The 18254-nt window shown below is 40.0% G+C and overlaps 1 protein-coding gene across 2 annotated transcripts in view; it reads right to left on the bottom strand.

Moving 5' to 3' along the window:
- The window catches only part of SANBR (SANT and BTB domain regulator of CSR), a 49163-nt gene that overhangs the window by 9884 nt on the left and 21025 nt on the right, over positions 1–18254 (bottom strand). For both annotated transcript variants that reach the window (XM_055122471.1, XM_055122472.1), the window contains 12 exons: positions 16395–16481; positions 16185–16295; positions 15701–15824; positions 13850–14002; positions 13093–13235; positions 11889–11991; positions 10742–10774; positions 8898–8997; positions 1893–1987; positions 977–994; positions 542–570; positions 390–463 (listed from right to left, as the gene is read on the bottom strand). In XM_055122471.1, coding sequence (XP_054978446.1) covers positions 390–463; positions 542–570; positions 977–994; positions 1893–1987; positions 8898–8997; positions 10742–10774; positions 11889–11991; positions 13093–13235; positions 13850–14002; positions 15701–15824; positions 16185–16295; positions 16395–16481 — 1070 coding nt within the window. The remainder of the gene's footprint in view (positions 1–389; positions 464–541; positions 571–976; positions 995–1892; positions 1988–8897; positions 8998–10741; positions 10775–11888; positions 11992–13092; positions 13236–13849; positions 14003–15700; positions 15825–16184; positions 16296–16394; positions 16482–18254) is intronic.

The raw sequence follows: 18254 nt of genomic DNA, 5'->3' as shown, positions 1-18254 counted from the left end.
GAGACCTCAATATCATAAGTGTATAAACTATTACATTATCTACAGGGATTGTCTAGTAATGAAATTCTGATTGAAGCTCAAGAAATGTACTAATTCCGGTTTTATTACAGTTTGAATATTTGAAGTTATCATATTAAGGGGCTGGAACAATAGTACAGTGGATAGTGCATTTGCCTTGCATGCGGCTGACCTGGGTTTGATCCCCGGCATCCCATACAGTCCCCTGAGCACTGCCAGGAGTAATTCCTGAGTGCAGAGCCAGGAGTAATGCCTGAGCATTGCTGGGTGTGACCCCAAAAGAAAAGAACAAAGTTATCATACTTCATAAAGTGAACAATTTCTATCATTATTTTCACTTAAGTTATACAACACCAAACAATAAAACTTACCATCTTCTCTTTGTGCATCCTGATTGAATCTCAAGGATCTTGTAGCATCCCACTTATTTCTCTGCATACTTACACTGTTGAAAAGGTCAAACAGAAGTTAACATTGGTGCTTCAGGAGTGGAAATCTGATTGGATTAAAGAACAATACTCACATGAAAGGAGAAACATCTCTAGAAGATGACTGAAAAAAAGTTGACAACACCAAGGCACAATTAGAACACATTTATTACTGGTATAATAAAAATAAAGAGCTTACATTTACTGAGTGAAATATACTATACTAAGAGCACTGCAAATATTAATCCTTTTAATAAACTTTTGAGACAGAATCTATTAATATCTTTATAATAAAGCAAATTCAGAGAAGTTAAGAAACTTATCCAAAGAGATAAGGATGTAGAATTTGAGTCCAGCTTTATTTTTGTCCCTGGAAGCCTTTGAATTCACCCTTTAACATGAGGATGAATACACACCTGTGCAGTTCAATTGTGTGGAACTTATTCCAACTCTAGCCTCTCACATGGATTTCTAAAATCCATGGTTTCTCTTTTAGCCAACTATGGTTATAACTGTCCTCTTTTTCTTACCTGGTTTTTTATTCCTTCCTTTGAAGGCATGAAGAAATAAGAATACTTTTAAAGTTCATATAATGTGATTTATTTGAAAGTTTCAAATATTTATTTAAAAAATAATAATACTGGTTCAAAATAAAAAATGTAAGAACAGGGGCCAGAGTGATAATACCATGAGTAGAGCACTTGCTTTGCATGTGGACAATCTGAGCTCTATCCCAGCACCCCATTTTGGTCCCCTGAGCCACACCAGGAGTGATTCCTGAGCACCGCCAGGTATAGCTCCAAGACAAAACAAAGTGTACAAACATTGCACACTTTGAATAAATTTCCTGGTTTAATTCTTAGTACTGAAACAGAAAGAAATTTCTCTACCAAAGCAGTGTTTCCTTCATTGGTTGTGTTAAGCACACAACCAATCTTCTCAATTTCTTATAGCTTTCCATAAATAGTTTATAAATGTACCATAAAATTCATATATACATTCTCTATCTATTCTGTTAGAATATACCATTAAAAAGCAGCACTTGGGGCCGGAGCGATAGCACAGCGGGTAGGGCGTTTGCCTTGCACGCGGCCGACCCAGGTTCGATCCCCGGCACCCCATATGGTCCCCCAAGCACCGCCAGGAGTAATTCCTGAGTGCAAAGCCAGGAGTAACCCCTGAGCATCGCTGGGTGTGACCCAAAAAGCAAAAAAATAAATAAATAAATAAATAAAAAATAAAAAAATAAAAAGCAGCACTTTCCTTTGTTTACCTGTAAATATAATCATAGAGATCTTTATCCCATTTTTTGACACTGCTAACTTTTTTTTAATACTGCTAACACTTCATTGTAGTTTTTATTCCTTTTCAGATATTTTTTGAGGGGCGGGGGCATAATTGCTTATTTCTTGAATGGACTACAGGGCAGTATGAGGTCAAAGTTACCTTTTCCGCTGTCTTTTCTTTCTTTTGACCACCGCCGGGTGAAGGCATCTGCTTTTTTGGTTGTTTAGTGAACTTCTTTGGTTTCTCTTTTTTTCCTGAAAAGCAAAGGACAATGTTAAAGAGTAAACCATATACTCCAATTCACTTCATATGGAACCATTGAAAAAAAGCTGTTTTTCAGACCAGACAGACAGTTCACCTGGCTGAGCACATGCTGTTTTGCATGTGGAGACCCAGGTTCAATCCCTGTACCACATGGTCCCCCAAGAACCGCTGTGTGTGGCCCCAAACCAATGAAACAAAAAGTACACATTATTTTTTAAAACTTGAAAATTGCCTTGGAAAAAATATATATGGGGACATCACACTGAAAGTGCTTTACAGAGGCCCATTTTAATCACTTTTCTTCTATTGGTAGATACCTTGAGGGGCAGGGTAATGGGGGCAATGAATTAAAAGTCTCAAATTAAATGTAGAAAAATGTTGGGGTAAATATTACATATTGATTTTTCCAAATCTAATTCAACAGTGGAACAAAGACCAAGTTTTTGAACACAAAAGGCAACTAGTGCCCAGAAAAACACAATTTGAGAATGGTAGGAGAAAAGAACTCATACAAATCCCCTGAAAGATCATTTACTAAGGCTTGAGGCAAAAATGAACTTGGAAAAAAACAGATTTAAGACAAACTGTAGGGGGTGGAGCCGTGGCATAGCAGGTAGGCTGCTCATTCTCCACGAAGCTGATTCAGGTCAGATGCCTGGCATCTCGTATGATTCCACAAGCACTGCTAGGAGTAACCCCTGAGCATTGCCAGGTGTGGTCCAAAAACAAACAAAAACAGACAAATTGTTTTCTGTAAAAGGACATTCCTGTGGTCAGCATTTTAAACTTATCCTTGCTAACAGTTTAATGGACAAAGGAGAGGGACAAAAAAATAAAAATAAAAATAAACTTAAAAAAAAACAAAGGAGATGGACAGAAATGAAGGGAAGGAAAGAAATATGTTCTCTAGAACAATGTTTGAAGGTAAATGTTTGAAGGCAAAAAGGTTGGTTCTCTGAATCAGTTTCCCAAACATTATTTGTGTAACACCTGTACAAGTTTTGCTATTCCAAAGATAAATTTATCATTACTATGAGAGGAAAATCTGTGAAAGTGTAAAACAGAATATAGCCTTGAAGATACTGAAATAAGAATAGAGATAATCTAGACAAACTTACTCGCTTGCTGGCAAATCCTGAGCTATGTCTTTTTGTTAAAGTGAGAGATTGCCAGTATTGTCAAATTGCCAGAAGATAAAATTGTTAATTGACAATTGACAGTTGACAATAGCAGTGTGACCATTGACAATAGCAGTGTGAAGAGTTTGGACAATCCCTTATAAGGAGAACAATTATAAAAATAGACTTTAAAATATTATATAGACTGGAGGGCTAGAGTAGGGGTTAAGGTGGCTTGCCTTGCATCCTACTGACTCATCTCAGTTCAAATTACCAGCACCATATACGGTTCCCCTGAGCCCACCAGGAATAATTTCTGAGCCAGAGTAAGCCCTGAACACTGCCAGGTATGGCCCCAAAGCAAACAACCAAAAGAAAAAAATTTTGAAATTTAAAGGGGTAATTGAAGAAACAAGGGAATTATTAAGAAAGCAAACTCCAAAGTCACTGTCACTGTCATCCCGTTGTTCATCAATTTACTCGAGCGGGTGCCAGTAACATCTCCATTCATCCCAGCCCTGAGATTTTAGCAGCCTCTCCTTACTCGTAAACTCCAAAGTATGAATGAAAATTCTGTTTAAATCATTGGCCGACCATTAAAATACATAGAATGATATAACTCTTGGGGAACAAAGAAATAGCAGTTAGCAGCTTAAACAGAATAAGAAATAGAATATAAAAATCTGTTCAGAGACATCAACTATTGCATACCACAGGGAAGAATGATTCTGCAGCTTTGGTGCAGTCAAATTAACAAAACCCCACAATCCTCCCAAGAAAAACAAAATCATAGTGGACAAAAAAAATGTACTATATCTATTTTTCAACCGAAAGTTAAGGATTAAAAAAAAAAGAGGCAACAACCTGAAAGGGATAAACCAGTTAGAAAATAAGCAGTCAGTAGAAATGGATTCTGAGAGGACCAGGACTTTGCAGGCAATAATGACTTCAAAGTAGCTTAAGGTAAAACTGTGGTTATACCTCAGAGACTGGCACACACCAAAAAGAATAAGAACAACCAGTGCTGGCATAAATGTGGGAAGAAATGGACTCTCATTCATTCATTGCTGATGGGAATGCCAACTGCTCCAGTCTTTTTTGGAAAACAATACGGGCATTCCTCAAAAACTAGAAATTGAGCTTCCAATATGACCCAGCAATACCACACAGAAATGTCATCTACACTTGTATGTTCATTGCAGCATGTTCACAATCGCTAAAATCTGGAAACAACCTGAGAACAGATGAATGGATAAAGAAACTATGGTACATCTACACATGGAATACTATGCAGCTGTTGGAAATAATATAAAGTTATGAAATTTGCTTATAAATGGATGACATGGAGAGTATCATGATGAATAAACTAAGCCAGGAGAAGGACAGACATAGAATGACTGCACTCATTTGTGGGATACATATATAAAAAAACATAGTATGAGACTGACACCCAAGCATAGTAGAAACAAGGGTCAGGACAAATGGTCCACGGCTGAAAAGCTGCCTCAAGGGTTGGGGGAGAGGGCAGTTGGGATAGAGAAGGGACCATTATGACAATGATGGTTGGAAGGGATCGCTCTGGATGGGAGATGTGTGATGAAAGTGGGCAAAGAATCGAATATGATAGACTCTCAGTATCTCTATTGCAAGCCATAATGCCGAGAGAGAGAGAGAGAGAGAGAGAGAGAGAGAGAGAGAGAGAGAGAGAGAGAGAGAGAGAGAGAAGACAGACAGACAGACAGACAGAGAGGGAGAGAGAGAAAAAAAGTGCCTGCCATAGAGGCAGACTGCAGGGGAGGGTGCAAGAGGGAAGCGGGGGATATCGGTGGTGAGAAATGTACACAAGTGGAGGGATGGGTACTGGAATATTGTATGACTGAAACTCAAAGCTCTGTAACTATCTCATTAAAACAAACAGCCAAAACTGTGTTACTGAGTAAATACAGAGAAATCTCAACAAAGAAATAAAGACTATAAAAGAATTCCAGGGTAGTCCTAGAGCCGAAAGCACAATCCTTTCCTGTGTGAGTGAGGCCACGAGATCAGTCCCTGACGGTACCCCATATCATTCGGTGCAACCACCAGCACTGCTCTTGTGCTCCCAGCTCACCACTGATGCATGTCAGGCTGGAGGGCAGCGTCGTACCAAGAGCATGCAAGTACCACAACCAAGCTGCAGACACAGTGACAACAGTGAAGGGAAGGGAAAATACTGTATTTAAGTTTCACTCGGGCCAGGGAGGTGGCTTGAAGGGCCGGAGAGCAAGCTCTGCACGGAGCCCTTGGCTCAATCCCTAGCGCTGCACGATCCCCAGAACACTGCTGGAAGAACCCCTCCCCCCCCCAGGTGTGGCTCAAAAGCAACAGAAGCTTTACTAGATGAGAGCAAGTGAAAATCTGAAATGGCAGAAGATCAAAGAAAATTAGGCTAAAGCATTAAACAATTTATTTGATACAAGGAAAACAAAGGGAAAGTTAAAGAGAAAGAAAAGCTCCAGAGATCTGTGGGTAATATCAAAAGGCTGAGTGGGGAGTTCAGAGGGCGAGAGAAAGGAGCAGGAAACGCCTAAGGGCATCACTGGAAGCACCAAGTGTTAAGGAAAAATCCAAGAAGTCCATCAAATACCAAAAGAGACAGAAAACCATTATCTAGGCTAGTCATATAGTCAATCTTTTGAGAGCCAAAGATAAAATAATATTGAAAGCAGCAAGATAAAAAGGGCACACTGTAGACAGGGGGAGTAATTACATGGTCAGTGGCTTTTTTCTTAGCAGAAAAAAATATAGGCCAGAATATATTGAAATGCATGTTCAAAGTGCTGAAAGAAAAAAAACACTGCTAGCAAAAGTTATCTTGTGAGGAAACTGTATTTCGAAAATAAAATATTTCAGGTAAATTTGAAAAATAAGAGAATTCAGTCAGTAAAACTGACTAGAGAAAATAACAGAAGTTAACTGTCAGAGTTAAATAACATCATCTGGTAATTTCAGATAAATTCAGGGAAATGATATATAAGTATGTAACTACAGAAGACTAAAAGGTAAACATTAATTTTTATTCTTTAAATTTTTATTCTTTAAAGGAAATCCATTTATTTAAAGCAAAAAATTTTAACTGTTGGGTTTCTCCTGTGCTGGGAGATAGCTCGAAGGGCTGAGCACAGTGCGAGTTCTGACCCCAGCACTGCACATCCGCAGGTACCACCTACTCTGCCCTACACGCAAACACAAACAAAATGCAGAAACAGAAACAAAAATATGGGAACAATTCAAAAATGAAGAGTAAAATAGAAGAACCGATATATTAATAAAGATACATACTTTGAATTAAAAAACACAGACTGAAAATTCAGGGATAGAATAAAATATACCAGGCAGCAAATCAAATCTAGAGAGATCATATTAATATTAAAAAAAATAGATGTCAATAATGGCAAGGGTTTTTTTTGGTTTTTTTTAAAGGCCATACCTGATGGTGCTGGCAGAAGGGCTACCCTGGCTCTGTGCTCAGGGGACCATTCAGGGCCAGGGGTGGAACATGTAAGACTAGTGTCTTAACCACTGTACTATCTCTCTGCTCTAAGACAGGCAGTTTTACTACAGATAAGGGATACATCAGTATAAAAAAAATCAACATTGTGTAAATTTATGTGCTTAATTACAAAGTTCAAACACACAAGAATAAACCTGAAAGGGAAAATATGTAAGTGAATATTTATAATTGGAATGAGTAGTCAGAAAATGGTCACAAATATGGAAGACTTGTACCTACTATTGCAATCTGGAACATGTCCCAATAATATTTAAAGCATAAAACTACCTAGAGTAGTTCTCTGAACATGACAGAATGAAAGTGGGAACTGTAACTGAAAAGGATATGGGAAATCAGAAAATATATGGAAATTACACAGCTACACATGGAAGAAAACCAGAGGATAAAATCAGGGAAGTCAGAAAATATTTATCACAATATCACCTTACAAAAATTAAGATGTGTGGAATACAAGTAAATCATTTTAGCACTTTATAGTCTTATATAGACATCACTGACTTAAGCTTCTACCTTAAGAAATTAAAAAAGGAAGAGGAAGAGGAAATGAATTAAAATTACAAGGAAAAAACTATTAACTATAAGGGCAAAAATCTACAGTCAAATATAAAATATACTATTGATGGCAAAAATTTAAAAAAGAATCACAGTTGGGTTCTTTAAGAAGGTGCTAGAGGGGCTGAGGAGAAGCCCAGGGGGTCTCACTGCCTTCGGGCCCTGAGAGTGAGACCAGCAATGGGCCATCCAGGCAGCAGAACTGGGCAGGTATCAGTGGAAATGACCTGCCCTCCCCAAATCACTACACATGCAGTAAAGGGTCAAGGGAAATACTGGCTGGAGGTGCCGCTCAGCAGTATGGCACTTGACTTGCATGTGTGAGATCTTGTGTTTGGTCCCTGTCACCACACTCACACAAATTCTATGAGCAATTTTGTGTCTATGATACAATAACCGAATTCCTTGAAAGACACAAATTATCCAAAAAAGATGAAAGAAAATTAATCTCACAGGCCAGGGAGACAGTTCCAAGGGATGGAGCACAAGTTTTGAATTTGGAGGCTGTGAGCTCAATTCCCAGAGCTACTGCCTGTGGCCCTGCTGGCCCCCAACATTATTAAGCCCAAGCAACACTGCACTGCTGGACTGGATACCGCAGCAAACAGTCCTTGACCACCACTAGGGAGGCCCCCTCCCAATACCCCAAAGAGGTAAATCTGAGGATGGGCTGAAATGGTAGAGCATACAACATGCATGCGAGGCCCTGCATTCCATTCAGAGCCCTGCCAGGTGTGACCCCATATCAATTTTTTAAAAAATGGGTAAATTTTAGGGCTGGAGTGACAGCACAGTGGGTAGGGCGTTTGCCTTGCACAAGGCTGACCCAGGTTTGATTCCCCTGAGCATCACCAGATATGACCCAAAAAGCAAAAAAAAAAAAAAAAGGATAAATTTTATTAAATGATAAAGTCAACTGTGAAGAAATGAATACAGGGGCTGTACAGCAGGTAGGGCATTTGCCTTACATGTGGTTCGCCTGGGTTTGATCCCCAAAGCCCAAGTGGTCCCCCAAGCACCACCAGGCCTGATCCCTGAGTGCTGAACCAGGATTAAGCAATGAACTCCACTGGGTGTGGAACAAAAACCAAACAAAAGAATGGGTACGACTAGAGAGATAGTCCAAAGGGCTGGAGTACGCACTCTGCATGCTAGAGCCCTGGGTTTGATCCCTGACACCACTGGGTGTAATTCCAACACCCCCACCAAAAACAAACAAATGAACAAGCCCTCAACTGAGGTCCAGTCCTTTGAGCTATCTCTTTTGCCTGGATTATAATTTTATAATTTGTTCAATCAACACTATATGTAGTACTTTATGCTTGTGACCAGAATTCCAGTTTCCGTCTGTCACCACAGGAATTTTGATGGATCCTCCTTTACTTCCCCTGGGGTAACCATTTAGATTTGTATAAGGCCAATTCCTTTGCCTTTATAGTAAAGCTTGAGAATGCAAGCCCTTTTCATATTTGAGGGGGGGGATAAGCATATCTAGCTGTTCTCAGGACTTATTCCTGGCAGGGGGTGGGGGAATCATATGGGGTGGTGGGGAGCAAACCTAGGTGAGCCATATGCAAGGAAAGCACCCTACCTTATCTGTCTACCCCCAAGAAGGTAAGCCCTTTGTGTGTATAACATTTAGAAATTTAGTACAAATTTTAACTTAGAAACCAATACTTTGTTTCTTGGATACTTCTTCTTCATCTCCAACTTCATCTTCAGTAACCTCAGATCCAGTGGTATATTCTTCTTCTTCTGAAAATAATGATTGTTGCTTCTAAATAAAAATATGAAACATGTCCTATTAAATTATATAATACTATAGCTCTAGAAGGTATTTCAAACATACTTATTTAAATTTATTTTGGATAAGTGAGACAAGCAAATGTTGACTGATTACTGCTGAGCACAACATCCAGAAAATAGATGTTGAATTTAGGACAGGATTACCATGTAGCCATTCTACATTTACTTTACAGATTTTGGCTGAGTTACAGGCACACAAAAGGCAGTCAGTATGCTTTTTGTTTGTTTTGGGGTCACATCTGGCAATGCTTAAGGGTTACTCCTGGTGGTGCACAGGGGACCATATGAGATGCTTGGGATTGAACCTAGGTCAGCTTGTGTAAGCCAAGTGCCTAGTCACTTGTACTATCTCTCCAGCCCTGATACTCAATATTTTTTCAACTGCATCTCCATCAGACAGCTGGGTATATATTCTATGACACTGAGATTAAATTAATATATAATACTTGACTTAATTTAATCTCATAAACAAGTATATATACATATTGCTGGGGTCAATCATGCACTTGATCTCTGCTTTAGTCTCCTGCATCTATTTCCCATACATTCTTCCTGTTATCACTGAACCTAATTCCTGCTCCGTACCTGGTGCTACATACAAGGTGGAAATGACATGACCTAATGACTTGTTTTGTTTCTTGGCTACACCCAGTGGTCCTCAAGGGCTGCTAGCATTTCAGTGCTCAGAGGTGACTCCTAGAGGTGTTAAGGGGGAGGTACTGGGCATCCAATCTAGGAGCTGAGCATGTACAGCATGTACTCCAGTCCTTTGCTCTATCTCCCTGCCACTGGAAACAGCATAGTAAATGGGAAATAGGTTTAGAAAAAAAATCAAACAAGCAGATGTATAAATATTGGTGAGCACCACACCCAAGTACGTAAACACCACAACAAAGTGTGTAGAACCCCCACTCATCACAACAAATGTCTTTTAAAAAAAAACCAAATAGATGGGAATGATAGATTTGTTGCTTTAGTGTCCTCTGTGACTAAAAAATGACTTAAAATATTTCTAAGGAGTTTTATGGACTAAGTAGCCAGAAACTGGTACATGTAAACAATGACATTTTAATTTTTATTAGTAACTTTTTGGTTTTGGGGTCAGACCTGGATGTGCTCAGGGCTTACTCCTAGTGATGCTCAGGGGACCATAGGGGATACCAGGGGTTGAATTTGGGTCAGTCACATGTAAAGCAAGGATCCTACCCTCTGTACTATTGCTCCACTCAACAATGACATTCTTAGTGCATACAAGATTGTAGAAGTCAAAAAGGATAATATACATTTAGCTAAAATCTAAAAAATAAGATACTGTTATGAGGGGCTGGAGCAATAGCACAACGGGTAGGGCGTTTGCCTTCCACGCGGCCAACCCGAGTTCGATTCTCATCATCCCATATGGTCCCCTGAGCACTGCCAGGGGTGATTCCTGAGTGCAGAGCCAGGAGTAACCCCTGTGCATCGCTGGGTGTAAGCCAAAAAGAAAAAAAAAGATACTGTTAAGATCGTTTAACTGACACTGAAGATACAGTATAGGAGGTAGGGTGTCTGGGTTTAATCCCTGGCATCCCATATGGTCCCCCAAGCCACCAGTCCTTAGGACTGCTGGGTGTGGCCCAAAACCAAAATAAAACAAAACAACAAAAAAAGAGAGATTATTAAGTACATTTAGAAGGAAAGAGATCCCTGAGGGTGGAATGTAATTGTTCTCTTACCAGTTGTAGAGTCCAGTTTTTCAGGGACAAGAACTATAAAAGACAAAGAAATAAGAGATGAATAAATTTGTACCTACTAAAATTTATGCTCCTTGTTTCCGTATGGAAATTGTAGAAGAGCTTTAAAAAAGCTACAAATTAAGTTTACTCCCAAGTTAAAATGTGACTTTAGGGGCTGGAGCGATGGCACAGTGGGTAGGGCATTTGCCTTGCACGAAGCCGACCCCCCGGTTCAATTCCCAGCATTCCATATGGTCCCCCAAGCACTGCCAGGAGTAATTCCTGAGTGCAGAGACAGGAGTAACCCCTGTGCATCATGGGGTATGACCCAAAAAACAAAAAAAACCTAAACTAAACGAAAAACATGTGATTTTAAACTTGGGCTAAGGGCTGGACAGATAGTACAGCATGCAAGGCACTTGCCTTGTACACAGCTGACTGGGGTTCAATCCCTGCAATCCCATATTGTTCCCTGATCCCTGTCCCCCAGATGTAGCCCAAAATCAAAAATACCAAGAATCCTCCAATAGGAAAATGTATGTATTCATTTTATTTATTTATTTTAATGAATCACCATGAGATACAGCTACAGACTTACAAGCTTTCATGATTGTGCTTCAATCAAACAATGTTCGCACACCCATCCTTCCACCAGTGTGCATTCTCCCCCACCAATGTTCCCAGTATCCCTCCCACCACTCCCACTCCTTCCCACCCCCTGCTTCCGTGGCAGGCACATTCCCTTTTACTCTCTCTCCTTTTGTGTGTTATGGTTTGCAATGTATGTACTGATTTTAAAAAGGAAGAAAATCGGTATTTCCCTAGAGTAACTTCCAAAAGGCAAGTAAGTCACACATTCAGGTAACATAATTTTTTTAAAGAGCTACTTCAGTCACTGTTCCGAGGGCTTCAGACATCTGAGAACATACTGCAGTGCCCGGTGGTGCTGGGGAGCCCACACAGCACCACATCCTCAGGCTCTTGCTCTGGTTGTCTGAGGAGAAGCTGGGAGTGGGCCGTGGACTCCCTGAGCACCACTCAGGAGGCCTCTCCCTTCCTGAACACCCCCCCACCCCCCACACACACTCCTCAGGCCCCCAATAAAGGAAAAACAATAAGAAAAGAATAAGCAGCAAACACTACTCACAGCATTCAGCTCTCCTCCGCCCTTGGGGCCCCAGGGTGTGTTTGGCTCCAGCACAATGTCACAGTCCAGGCCCTTGTCATCAGAGACACCGACACCTGAATCACTGGAAGAAGGAAGATGCTTTACAGGGAAATGGTCATTTTTTTCGATGGGAATATATCTCTTATTGTAAATATTTTGTAAACTGCTCTTTAGAAATACAGTTGTTGAGTATACGGAAGCCACATCAACATCTAGATTTCTCAATCCAGTGGTTTTCAACCACCACCAGCATGTATAAGAAGTCTAAATCCGAGAGCAAGTACACGGCTGACCTGAGTTTGATCCCCGATACATATATAAGGGTCCCAGATCCCCACCAGAAGTGATCCCTGAGCACCACTGGGTATGGCCCCCAAACAAATAAATCACTAGTTCAGCTCACACCAGTTAGACCTGTGATGTCAACAGCCAGCCCACTGCCTGGTGCCGGTGTGCAGGTGGAAGAAGGCTGGAGACAACTGTTTTAACTCATCTATGATTCCGTTAGCCAAAGAAACCCTTCCACAGAGTTCAGATTTATGAAACTGATATCCCTTATCAGTTTTATAAAATATGGGTCAAGGAGAGAGCACAAAGGGTAGTGCACATGCTTTGATTTTCAGTGGCCCAGGTTGAAACCCTGGCACTTAACGGTCCCAAGTACTGCTGAGAGTAGCCCTAAGAGTACTGCCAGTTACGGCTCAAAAATCAAAAAATATAAACATGATTTCAACTTCCTTCTACTTGTATCAATGAGCACTTAAGAAGGGCAACATAACATAGGAAAAGGAAAACCCCTCGAAAATTAGATTTTAGGTTCCAACGTTTCATTTACTTATAAATTTTTTTGGTTTGGGGCCACACGTGGCAGTGCCCAGGGCTTACTCTTGGCTTTGCAATCAGAGATCACTCCTGGTGGGCTCGATGGCAGGTACCAACCTTTGAGTAAGTGAAGAATTCCTTTATTAGCTTCCCCTCCACCCTTACACTGTCAGTATTTTGAGGTGTTTTTCCTATTAAATAAACACCTGCTTGATATTATTGTATGCTGACACATAATTTCATTTCATTTCACCTTTGAAATAATGTACATTGCTTCTGGTTGAGGAAGCACTAATACAGAGGACTCTGAGCAAGGATGCATGGACTCAAGTCCAAGACAGGGTCATCATTTCTTCCGTACCTAACTACATCCTTAGAAAAAGGGACCACGACCACATCTTTGTGCCTGTGTAGATCGTCCAGTATTTTGAAGGTTGAACAGGTCAGCATGTCTTCATTTTTATCCTGATCATGAAGAACCAAGTGTTCCCTCACTTTACAGCCCTGCCAGGTAAGAAACACTACGTTAAAAAGGCTGGTCCATTGAAGAAAAACATTGTTTTAAAGGATGACCACATGGTTCTGTTTTTCTTTGCCCTGTTATGTCATATCAACTATTAAACAACTTTTTCTCATGAGAAAAAAAATAATAGCGGAGGTCAGAGAGAGAGAGTTCAGTTGGTTGAAAAAATAATTTTCCTCATGAGAAAAAAATAATAGTGGGGGCCAGAGAGAGAAAAAGTTCAACGGACTGAACAAATAACTGCTCTGCATACAGGAATCTGGTTTTGATCTCAGGTGCTACCAGATCCTTGAAGCACCATCAGGAGTGAGCCTTGAGCACACTGGGTGTGAACCCAAACAGAAATATAAAAAAGTAATACTCATAAAGTGCATGAAACATAAATGTATCCCTTAACAAATATCTGAGAATATCCAGGGAATCACCATTTATATTAAGAAATGGATTGCTGCCAACAGTCCAGGTGTTCCAATGGGCCCATTTCCTAGCATGACCGCCTCCCTTCTCCAGAAATCTAACTTCCATTCTACTTTTTATGGTAATCACTTCCTTGTGTTAGTGATGCATCTTCAAAAGACTGACATTCACAATTTACCTTTGTGAGTTGAGTGGGGTCAAAACGAAGAACCTTCTGGCTACAGCAGGGATAAATTCCGGTGCCAACAGTATTCAGGGTACTTGCTGTACTAGGATAGATCACTATTTCTGAGTGATACTGACAATGTGAAAATTCTATACAGCGAAAAGCCTGAATAAAAGAAATAAAAACCAATTATTTCCCAAACAAAATGATATAATCTCAAAAACAATTTACTCGAGATCACATGCTGTAGGTTCAATTTACATAAAATGTTCGACAAAAGGAGGATTGGTGATATGGCTCGGTGGTAAGATTGGGTGTTACATAAGTGAGTTTGCATGTGTATATCTGTGGTTTCAATTCTTGGCACCAGACATGCACAAAAGTACAGAAAAAATGACTTATGTCATAGGGCCAGAGAGACAGTACAGGGGTTAAGGTGCTTGTCTTGAATGCATATGATCCTAGTTCAATCCCCAGCACTGAATTCGATCCCCCAGCACCGCCAAATGTAAAGATCCCTGAGCACAGAGCCAGGAAAAATCCTGGAGTTCCACCCCTACCCCAAGCAATTCTCTAGGGACATAGATGAATAGTTTCCTAGGACTGGGAGTCAGATTGGAGAGTGGCAGCAAATGGACTCAGGGATCTGTACGTCGTGACAGAAACACTAAAATTGGATGGTGGTGATGGCTGCACACTCTATGCTAAGAATGAACCGATTTTCTAGAGGCATCTCAAAATTAACAAGCAAATCAACATTACTTAAAAAAGTCAGGTAAGAAACCGTGCGACTGCTAGTGCGGCCACTCGACCTCATATCTCTTCATTCTCAGCAATGGAAAACAAATTATCAAATGTTTCCTTTTCAGAAGGTCCGACTTTAGGGGGGAGAAACTCCAAACAACAATAGTGAGTTTTCTGTTGAAATATTGAATGTAATCAAAGTAAAGTGAAAGTAAAGTGAAATGTATCAGTTACACAGGCGGGGTGGGAGGCTGGGGAGGTTGGGGGGAGGTGGGAGGTGTACTGTGATTCTTGGTGGTGGAATATGTGCACTGGTGAAGGGATGGGTGTTCGAGCATTGTATAACCTGAAAGTTTTGTAACTTTCCACATGGTGATTCAATAAAAGAATAAATTAATTTTAAATAAATAAATAAATAAAAGATAAAAAAAATTCAGGTAAGTTAAATTGATCTCGATGCACACTTTATTTTACAACTGGTAAGTTTTCCAGGACCAGGAATATCACGCAGATGGTAGAGCACGTGGCTAGCAAGGGGCCTGAGCTCCATTCCCAGTACCACATGGCCCTCCCCTCCCAGAATTGGCTGGTGCGACTCCTACTCAAAAAAGGCTTTCCAGTTAGAATATGAAATAAAAATCACGGCCAAATTGAGAGAGATTACTGAAGTGAAGATATTATATATTCTTAAGAAATTTCATATAGAACACTGGATTTATATATGAATCAGGAATGACTGTGATCTATAAAGAACCACTGAGTTTAGTGGGAGCAAATAGTACAGTGGGTAGGGCATTTTCCTCGCATGCAGCCAACCTGGGTTTGATCCCTGGCATCCCATGTCATCCCCAGAGCACTGCCAGGAGTAATTCCTCAGTACAGAACCAGGAGTAACCCCTGAGCACTGCTAGGTATGACCCAAAAAGCCAAAAAAGAATGAAAGAAGCACCAACAAGTGAGTGAAGGCAGATGTTCCACAGCCCAATTGTTGCTTTGTTGCCAGTTCCTTTAGAAAGGATGTCAGATACTATCCAAGCACACCCAGACATACTAATTAAATAGCACATGTCAAAAGAATCTGATTTCAGTGTTTGCAGAGTAGGATATAAACTCACTCACCTGATTACATCTTGAACAAGTCAGCCAGTTGACTATTCCCCACAAGCGCCAATAGACATCTCTCCAAGATTTTAATTCTTCAAAAAGAGTATTCAAATACTCATGAACATCCCAAGTCTTATCTCTGGAGAAAAGAACCTCCATTGTTACATTAGTTTTCAACCCAGAAATAGAAACAATTTCTTTTAAGCAAATATTTTTGAATGTGTGGTTCATTTCCAAGAACATGCCCCAAAGGATATCTGTGGGTTGTGAGAGGAGCACTGGGGGGCATTGGTGGTGAGAAATGTACATTGGTGAAGTTGTTGGAACACTGGATGACTAAAACCCAATCATGAGCAACTTTGTAACTGTATCTTAAGGTCAGTCAATAAAAAACAAAGCACAAAACAATAACAAAAAAAACCTGAAACACAAAATTACATATACTACAGTTTCTATATATATATTATAAAGTTTTTAGTGCATTTTATTTTCACTATACCTTATGTGAATGTAGATAATATTTCCGTGTCGATCCACATTAAATTTTCCAGGAATGCAAGGAATTTTTCTTTCTGTTTCTTTTGTTAAAAGTTTCTTACACAAATAACATCTGTAACAAAAAAGATACAGAAATATCCATGAGAAAAATTTTAACTACAGTAAAATAAAGAATGTTTAGGCATATCAGAGAAAAAATATACTGGCATACCTGTATAATGTTGCTGCATTATTTCGTGAATCTGGATTCAAGTACTCAGGATCAAATAGTCTTTCAATCTTCTTACAAAAAAGTTTACTATTAAAAATAAATGAATAAATGATCAACAAATTAAGTTTTTATATTCATTCTATTAGTTATGTGACAGTGATAATAATAAATACTAATCTATATGTACATGGAAAAATCTTTATCAATTTGCAGTGTCTTGCTGGTGGTCTCAGTCACAAAACTTCTAATGAGAATCCTTTGATCAAGAGTGTGTTTTCACAAGAAGAATAAAGCTGGCAGCCAAAAACCTCCAGAACTCAACCACCGCCATGCTCACAGCCGCTTTCTACATGCTCGGATGAGCCTCATCCATGAGTGGGTCTATTCCTGGACTGGGCAACTTCTCATACTTTACACCACCAATATACCAACATGCCATACCACATTTGATTGAGTTTAAAGTAGAAGGCAACTAATCTTAGGGAAATATATTGTATACACACACACACACACACACACACACATAAAACACAAGCCTTAACCTTTAACAACATGTTACTAATCTCTTATAGAAGGGCTTAATGGTTCCTGGGTGAAATACACTTTTCTCTAAGAAACCTTTTTTGTCTCATTTTTTTAGTGAATTATACACAACAAGCAATACAAAATAAATTATTTTGGTTCTCCTTGGGGGTCAGGATTTGGATTTGGGATGGAAATACGGTGGTGGGAAGGTATAATGGTGGTGGGGTTGGTGTTCGAATAGTAAATGTACTCTAACATTGTAGACAACTTTATAAATTTTTTTTAAAAGTATAATGCATGAAAAAAGAATTAAGCTGATGGATGTCTACTGCTTTTTATCCTTCTTATTGAACACCAAAAAGATCTTTGAGATTTAACAATTTTGGATCTACCAATAACGTGATATATGCTCTTGTCAACTTAATCTGATTTTTGCTTTCTAATTTTTAAAATGTGGGGTCAGGAGCTGGAGGAAGCGGGTAAAGTACCTTGCATGTGGCCAACTTACATATGGCCGACCTGGGTTCGATCCCTGGCATCCCGTATGGTCTCCTGAGCACCACCAGGAGTAATTCCTGAGCATTGCCAGGTATGCTCACCCCAAATAAAAAAAAATATATATGGGGGTCATAATTTCAAACTCATATACCTCATGAGGATAATGAAGTGGTTTATGTTTGATTTAGCAGGACACAACTCCTGCATGTTTCTGGGGGGTTGGGGGACAACTCCTGCATGTTTCTGAGGGTTGGGGGCGGGAGTCAGTCCCAGTAGTGCTTTGGGGGGATCAGAGGCGGTTCTAGGGATTGAACCCAGGCCTGCCTTGTGTAAAGCATGTACACTAGCTCTTTGAGCTATCATCCAGCTTGAGAGAGTTTTTATTTTTATTTTTTGGTTTTGGGACTACACCCGGTGGTGCTCAGGGCTTACTCCTGGCTCTGAACTCAGGGATCACTCCTGGCAGGGCTCACGGGACCATATGAGGAGCCAAAGAAAACCCAAGCATGTAAGTGTGGGTTTTCCCCATTGTGCTCTCTCTCCTGTCCAAAGTTTCTAAAGAGTATCAGACACAGAGTAAGTAAGCAACAAAAGTTAAATACACCCTTATATATAATATGACTTATCATTAGGGTCAGAGTGATAGTACCGTGGTAGGGAATTTGTCTTGTATGCGGCTACCCCAGATTCGATCTCTGGCATCCCATCTGTTACTCCGAGCACCGCCAGGAGTAATTCCTGGGTACAGAGCCAGGAGTAAACCCTGAGCATTGCCAGGCATGACCTCCTCCAAATATATATATAATATGACTGATCAGTATATTTTTTACATGTGAT

Source organism: Sorex araneus, chromosome X (assembly GCF_027595985.1).
Source record: "Sorex araneus isolate mSorAra2 chromosome X, mSorAra2.pri, whole genome shotgun sequence".
In the NCBI taxonomy this organism is placed as follows: Eukaryota; Metazoa; Chordata; class Mammalia; order Eulipotyphla; family Soricidae; genus Sorex; species Sorex araneus.
This window is presented reverse-complemented; position numbering and strand designations above follow the sequence as displayed.